Source organism: Ceratotherium simum, chromosome 6 (assembly GCF_057802395.1).
Source record: "Ceratotherium simum simum isolate JZ-2026a chromosome 6, ASM5780239v1, whole genome shotgun sequence".
NCBI classification, from domain to species: Eukaryota; Metazoa; Chordata; class Mammalia; order Perissodactyla; family Rhinocerotidae; genus Ceratotherium; species Ceratotherium simum.
The window spans coordinates 30,744,954-30,753,005 of NC_141905.1; the positions used below are offsets into that span (position 1 = coordinate 30,744,954).

At 54.8% G+C, this 8,052-nt stretch overlaps 1 protein-coding gene across 4 annotated transcripts in view; it reads right to left on the reverse strand.

The window, feature by feature from the left end:
- Positions 1–8,052, reverse strand: part of ADAMTS14 (ADAM metallopeptidase with thrombospondin type 1 motif 14) — an 80,124-nt gene that overhangs the window by 71,430 nt on the left and 642 nt on the right. For 3 of the 4 annotated variants that reach the window (XM_087432065.1, XM_004427020.3, XM_087432064.1), the window contains exon 2: positions 6,329–6,771. In XM_087432065.1, coding sequence (XP_087288191.1) covers positions 6,329–6,771 — 443 coding nt within the window. Of the gene's footprint in view, positions 1–6,328; positions 6,772–8,052 lie in introns of those variants that run through there. The other variant, XM_087432066.1, reaches the window with a different exon arrangement.

Below are 8,052 nucleotides of genomic sequence, written 5' to 3' on the forward strand. Positions count from 1 at the left end.
GGGGCAAGTCTAAGCTCCGTGGTGAGGCAGAGATTTTCCAGACTACATTTTCACCACCCCCCTTCTCCCATGGAGAGCTGGGATCACTTGCCATTTCTTGAATCCCACGAAGACACAGGATTTCCTTCCCTGCAGAATGCCTACAATCCCTACCTCTTGGCTTTAAAAACTCCTATTGATGCTTTAAAACCCAGCCCAAATGGCCCCTTCCCTGAGCACCTCTCCCTCTCAGTCTCACCTCCAGGCCACCCACTGAGTGCATTATGCTTCCCTGCATTCCCACAAAACACTGAAGTTTAGTCTTCTGGAGGACGGGGAGAGATGGGTGAGTTTCATCCCTGCATTCCTAGGACCTGGTCAAGGGCCTGGCCCTGGGCAGGGGCCCACAGATGATTAATGGGATCCTCCACTTGGCACCTCTCGGGATCCCCCTGTCCTGGAAGGCATCCGGGGTTATTACAGCCCACTCGTAATATACTCCCAAGCACTGAGCGAGCACCATCCAGCTCATTCTGCAGAGAAAGCTGTCGCAGCAGAAGGGAGACAGGTTCCCCAACCCGGGAGCCAGAGGTGGCCTCACACTCGCATCAGAGAACACTGATAATCTACGTACTGTTGCAATACCAGGGACTCTAACGCTATTTACGGTATTTTTCACTATTAACAATAATTACTGCAGTAATTACTGTAAAAAAGTAATAAATATTACTATTAAAAATCACTAAAATAATCTCCATTTTTTAAGGCCCCACTATTTCCTAGACTCTTCACCTTTTTACATTATCTTATTTAAACCTCTGAACAACCCTATAGATGGTCACTCTTCTTCCTTTCTTACAGATGAGGAATCTAAGCACAGAGAGATGCAAAAACTTATTCAAGGTCACACAGCTGGTCTGTCTCAGAGCAGAGACCCCATACTTTCTGCCACCCTAGACTGTCTCCTCATAATTACTACTAACAACGTCTGTCGTGGGCCTTTCTATGGGCCAGGCACTTTTTGTAACAATTTTATCAAGATATAATTCACCTACCATACAATTCATTCATTTAAAGTGTAGGATTTAATGGGTTTTAGTATATGCACAGAGTTGTACAGCCACCACCACAATCAATTTTAGAACATTTAATCACCCCACAAAGAAACCCTGGTCCTTGTTACCATCCACCACGACCCCCACCCCCACCCTCTCTTTGTAATCCCATTTTAAAGCTAAAAGGACGGAGGCTCAGAGAGCTTCCGTGACGTGCACAGCATTAGGGGGAAGCAGCAGGCCCGGGCCTCAGCCTCCCCGCCCTCTCCCCACGCCGCCTGCCAGAGGTCTACTCTGTAACCCATTAAAAATTCACAATCTACAGAAGGTGGAAAACGGAACCAGATGTGACGAATCTTACACGTGCAGCTGTTTCTGCGCCAGGCCTGTGACTCACAGAGGCACTGAAGGCAAAGCGGGGGTGCACAGCGCAGCCAAGTCCCCATCACCCCAGTGTAGGGGAGCGAGGCCCAGGACCCGGGAACGCAGAGAAGGCAGCCAGGGAAGCAGCCTTTTAGGAGGCTGCCAGTCCAGGTTCTAGATGGTACATGGGGTCCCCACTCTGCTGACCCCATTCTGGCACCCCACAACGCCTCCAGGACCCACAAAGAACTGGCCCCCAACCCAGGCCTTCATGTTCCTCCCAGGAATTCAGAGCCACCATTGCTAGCGGAGGGTCTGTTCTGCACCTGGCCCCCAACCAGGGGTCCTGAGAAGACCCAGGCCCTCCCTGCCCGCAGGCCCTCAGAGGATGAGGATCCCAGGAACGTGGGGAGGACCACTGCATGGATCGGCCAGTCTCTCTAAGGGGGGCTCTGAAGAGTGGTCTATCAAGTTGCTGCGGCTGCCCAGGCATATTCCCAGTCTGAGACCCTAGGGTCTGAGAGCTGCCCCCAACCCCAGAGGACACTCTGCAGGTAAGACTGGGCCTCCCCACACCCCTTATCTTTTTCCCCTAGACACCCTCAAGCCTGCCTGGGTCAATCGCTCTCTGCTAGCCAGGGGCCCAGCACTTTCTTTCACGTTTATAATGTTTGAACAGTCTTGAGCCAGTGCCACCTCCTCCAGGGAGCCTTCCTAGGTGCCCTAACCAAAATAAATTGGGCCTTCCACTACTGTCTCACACAGAATTGTAATTTTCCTGCTTTTATGTCTGGGTCCCCATTACCCTACAAACTCATCCAGGGCAGGGGTCCTGGCTTCCTCATTCCTGGGTCCCTCCTGAGCCCCTCCTCTGGCTAGCACACACCACACCCTCCAGAAGAGCAAGTGGGAAGTGAGACAACGTGTCCATTCCTCAGTTTTAGTCATGACTTAACCTCAGTGCCCAGACCCTCCCCATGTCTGTCCCAGGTGCCCATGGGTGAGTGACTCCATGGGATAGCAGGAGAAGTGGAAGGGGGTGATGGCCATGACTCCCACTGCAGGTTCCAGTTGGAAGTGAGGATCGACCCACCAGTCTAGACACGGTGCTTCTCACCACAGCAGCTAAGATCCAAACGGCTGCGAGTCTGTCTGCACAGAGGGGGTTTGTTCAGACTGTCTTACGACTGGAAGGTTTGCTCAGCCACAAGGGCCGAGCTCAGAACTGGTGTCTTTCCTCTCTGCACCTGCAGCCCAGCCCAGGCTTGGCATGGAGCAGGCCCAGGACCAGCCAGGGATGGAGGAGTCAACTACAGGTTTACAGGACCTGGCTTCAAACTCCTCCAGCAAAGCCCGTCACAAAGCACCAATGCCAGAGCTGGGAGGGGCTTGGAGCTCATCCACTCCAGCCTCCAAGATGCACCCAGGAGGAAAGTAAGGCCCAGAGAAGGAGGGCAGCTGGCCCAGGGTCACAGAGCCATGTCTCCCAACTCCCAGCCCAGACTCTTTCCAGATAACAGGCTGCTGCACCCCTACCCTGGGCCCCCTCTCCTATCCTGCCCTTCCTTCAAGGTCAGACCAAGGCCTGCCTGCCCAGTGCATCTTCTGGGATCCCCTCCCGGCCCCATCCAGCATGGTGCTCCCTCATTTGCTTGCTCAAGCTCTTCCGTCTGCCCAGAACGCCCTCCCTAGCCTCTGGCCCCAGCAAACTTCTACTCATCCTTCAAGGCCCACTTCAAATATCGCCTTCTCTAACACCAAAGATAATAATCACTCCCATTTACTGAGTACCCATCCCCAAAGTGTTCTGGAAAACAGACAAGTTAATGTTGAAACTACTTGTGGGGCCCTCCCTGCTTGGCATCCAAGTTCCTCAAGGGCAGGGACCTCTCTGCAAAGCAGGGTAATAACATTCATTATCTGTGTACATACCTCTTATGACTGAAGGGCTCGCAAACTGTAAAGTTCTGTGCCAATAGAAGCTATCTGTGTTATCTTCATATCTCCCCCCAGGACTCAGTTTCCTCATCTACACAATGAGTGGAGTTAATGAATACACGCAACAGTACACATGCTGTGCCTGGGCCTTGGGCAGGACTCGTTACTGCTACTGTTATTATTTGCGTCACTTTCATTTTCTTACATCTCCCTATGGACCCTGTCCATGGCCAGTGCTCTGTACACATCTTTTGGGAATGAATGACTTCCGCACTTGAGATGCTGAAGAAGACGGGGTTGAATCCGGAAACCACACAAAGATGCAGAGTTAAATCTTATCATCAGAAATGCTGCACTGTGGCCTTTGAGCCCCAAGGTGGCTCAGCCAGGTCACTGTGAACAGCCCCTACTCGCTCTCATGGGACACAGGGCAGTTTTCTGGAGTGGCTGGAAACGAAGAAATCCCTGCCCTGGGAAGGCCTCTGTGCTAGGCTGTGACCCCCGTCAGGGACCTGGATGGCGAGACCTCTGGGAGCTGGACTTAGGGACTGGCCTCTGGACACAGAGCAGCGGCCTGGTGGTAAGCAAGGGCCCAACCCAAGGCTCAGCCCTGAGGTGAGGGCGGGGTCGGGGGGACCCGTGTGAGCCATGCCCGGAGCCTCAGTTCCACTGCAGAACCGGCTGCCAGCAGTCCATCCGTGGACGGCCTCTAAGACCTGATCTAGCTTCTGCAAACATCACACAGAATTGATTTCCGTCTGCCAGGGAGCATCAAGTGCAGCCCCTCTTTGGACAAAGGAGAAGGATAAAGCCCAGAGATGGGGACTGAGTTGCACAGGTCACACAGCTTATGAGAACATTCACTCAGAGGCCACCAAAAGTCGGCAACACCGGCTGAGCCAGGCCTGCCCAGGCCACCGAGCAGCCTCCCACCCCAGCAACCAGAGTGCAGCTCGTCATCATGTACACTGCACCGTGTGGTCACGTGACCTTGCTGCAGGGGGTGCTGGGCCAGGGTCCTTCATGACCCTGGTCCCTGCAGCATCTAGCAGTTCAGTGACCACTTGTCAACAGGCTGCTGAGCTGGTTCAATGACAAGGAGGTTCTCAGGGTGCAAAGTGAGCAGACAGTCACCTATTAATGGTGATGCTCATCCACTTGCACCTTCATTTGGGCCCCCAGCGTCCATTTACGGAGGTAGTGAAAGAAGTGGGACCCAGCTCTGTCACTGAACAGCTCACAGTCTACGTGGCTGATGACTTTAGGAGGTCACCGTGTAATCAGCCAAGCCACCGGTTTGCACCAGCACTGTGCACAGACGCTGCATCCCTGGGTGATTCCTTACGTCACTTTGGATTTTCAAACCAAAACTTGTGGCCACAGCAGAGCGCGAGTCAGCAGGCTGAGAGAGGCTCCCGCTACACGGAACCGCTGAGTCAGGGCGGGCTGGCAGCCCAGGCTCGCCAGCATCAGAACACAGTCTCAGCCTTCTCCAGTGGTCCTTACGACCTGGGTTTCTCAAAGTGGGCTCCACAGAACCCTTGCATTCCAGGTGATTCCAGCGCATGCTCAACTCTGAGAACCAACCACTGCCTAGAGCACGCCTCTCAAGGGGGGCCCTATCGCCTCCAATGGGGCAAAAATTGGTTCTTTGGAAGGCAAAAAATGTCCTCTTTTTATATATAAAGCACAGATATACATAGAGTTTATAAAAAGATATTCAGTATATCTGTGGTACGAAAATTTCATGAGAGGGCAATTAGGAAAAAATGTCTAAAAAGGCTTCTCAAGAAGGTGATAATGAAAGAAAGATTGAGAAACACCAGCCTAGAGAAAGGCAGCCATGACATTCAGAAGGAAGACACCTCCTAAGGAGAGGAAGACAGTGAGAAGTGCTCCCAGCCCTGCCAGGGAGGAAAGACCCCTCCTCTACCATCCCCCTCTGACTCACCTCTCTCTTAAATCTGAAGGGCAGAGGGGCAGGCGGGTCCTTTCCTGGGACACATCAGCTCATACCTGGCGGGTAAAGTAGAGACCACGGACAAGCGCCCACTGGGGCCCTGGGGGCTGCCACGCAGGCTCACGGGGGCCTAACACACGGAGGACGGAGCAGTGAGAGGAAGGAGATACAGCACGAGTGGAGCACGAGAAAGAGGGAAGCCACTCATGGCTTTCTGGTTTGTGACATGGAGCCAACTAGCAGGGGCGTTCCCTCACCTGGGAGGAGGCGGCAGGTCCTAAGAAAGAGAACTCACAGAGCAGAGCACTGGGAAAGAGCAGGCTGGCTTCAGACCGGAGACAGTGGGGGACGAGGAAGGACAGAGCAGTGAGAATAATGACAGCAGCTAACACAACAGAGCCTTGATCACCTGCTAGGCAGGTGCCGACCACCAACCACGCTGCCCAGGGAGGCAGGCCATATTTTCATCACCAGCACGTCAGCTCCATGAGGGCAGGGACCGTGTCTCTCTCGGGCACTGCCATGTCCAGGGCCTGAACAGTGCTGGGGACACGGGACAGGCACAGTAAATGTGTGCAGCATGACTAAATCCTCACTTCACGCATGAGGCAAAGAACCACAAGCAGGGCAGGTACCGTACCCCACGCCTCACAGCTGGTGAGTGGCACAGCCAGGATTCAACCCAGCAGAGCCCACCCTCCTCACCCCTGCATGTGTCTGGGCTCACAGGTCCCTGACAGGTAAGTTGTGGTCCTGGTGCATCAGCAGACGGTGAGGAGCTGAACAGGATGAGGTACCATCCTAACTCCGCCGCTTCACACCTGGCAGAGTGGGAACTTGGGAGCCAGCAGGGCACACGGGGTTCTCTCTGGAAGGCAGGGCAGCCCCCAACTTGGCCCAGACTGCACACGGTGCCACAGGAACCCCAAACACAGGGGAGCCAAGAAGAAAACGTCAGCCTCACTCAGATGGCCGGGGACTGGGGCGGGGGACGGGGGGAGGGATGTAGCTCGATGAAAGGCGTGTCCCTTACCAATCCGTCGCAGTTGCTGATGGCGACAGCTGCCCCCGGCATGCCCGTGACACCCCCGGTATAGACACATCCCCGCCGCAAGGGCTGCCGGAACAGCTCCTGGTAATCCTCCTGCCACTCCACCGAGGCTCCGGGCACCACCAGCCGCTGGTTGGGTCGCAGGCGCAAATGCAGTTTCTCCCCAAAAATAGTGACGTTGAAATAGAGGGAGTGGCGCCCCGCCCAGCCAGGATGCAGGGTCGCTCCTCTGGGGCGCAGGGGGCTTCGGGCCACCCGGAAGTGGCTGGTGTGTGACAGTGGTGCGAGTGGCCTGTCCACTACCGCACTCCCTGCGGCGGCTGCTGCTGGCCCAGACACCACGTGGGAGAGGAAGCGTCCCCGAAAATCTGTGCTGCAGGGCACTGTCACATCATAGTCACGGAGCTTTCCAGAGAGGCGCAGCTCTGTTGGAGGTGAACCAAGAGTTACTTCAGTGCAGTCTGCAGGGGGAAGGGGAGGCCAGAAATCCCAAGAGAGCAGGGAGGGATCTGCAACCTGAGCAGCACCTTGGAGGAACCCCTTAGCCCAAGCTCATCCATTTCCCACCCAGCACTTCCTGAGCCCCTGGATCTCTGCACTTGGATAAACGGTGTTCAAGTACTTTGTGGACATAAATCGCTCCCTGTAGTCCCCAGGTCCTTGTTAAACTTAGCAGAGGAAAACAAATGATGCCAACAGTCCTGTCACTCTAGCAACAAGCCTTCCAACCTTGGGCGCAGTGGAGGAAAGGACCGAAATTCTCCGAAAGCCCCCAGGGCAAAGAGAAGGAAGACCAGATCTGCCCAGACTCCCCCAGTGCGCTGAAGTCACCAGCCCAGCCTGGGGCAGGGCCCTGCTCGCCAAGTTCTGGGAACACAGCTGGCAAAACAAACACACCTAGAAACCCAGGGGATCCTGGGCAAGTGTCACGGAGAAAGGAGGAGCTGGAGAGAGAAGGGAGGGGATACAGCTTCTATGGTTTTCAAAGTTTAGAAAAAAACTTTTTTAAGCAGCAAAGTGGCTGTGGAGATTTCTACATGGCCCGGCCCCAAGCCGAGTAAATATAGATCTTCAAAAATAAAAGGAGGCACACAGGGTGACCTGCCCACTCGGACAGAATTAAGCGTGAGGTCGCGGCCCCAGGCTCCAGGCTGCATGCCAGTGGCCCCGTCCTCACACAGCTCTCCCTGAGCCCAGCCAGGCCAGCAGGAATGACAGCTCCCTGGCTTCCAGGCCTGGGGATTCACGGCTACACTTTGGGAGGAATTTTCATTTCCACATGGCTCTATCTCTTGTCTCCCCAACCCCCTTCGCAGCCCTGATAAAATCTGGAAAATGTGTCCTGAAAATCCCCCACACCCAAGGCAGTTATGGGTGGGAGAGGACTAACTCTCCTCTGGTTTTACCCATTACAGCAGAAGACCCCCAAGACTTCAGCTGGAGGGATCCTGCTTTGGTACATGAACAGAGCTCACAGACTAGCATTTCCATATGCCTGGAAATGACCAGAGCCCCCTCCCCACGCTCAGAGCCACCAGGAAGGCACCCCACACTGCAAGGTGAGGGTGGAGTGTCTCTGGTCTGCACGTGAGGGTGTCTGCACAGAGCGCGAGAATGCTGGGGGAGAGAGACGTAAGTGTGTTTCTGGGTAGAAGTGTGAGTGAGTGCCTGGTGTTCGCTGGGGTGTGCGGCAACCACCTGCCAGC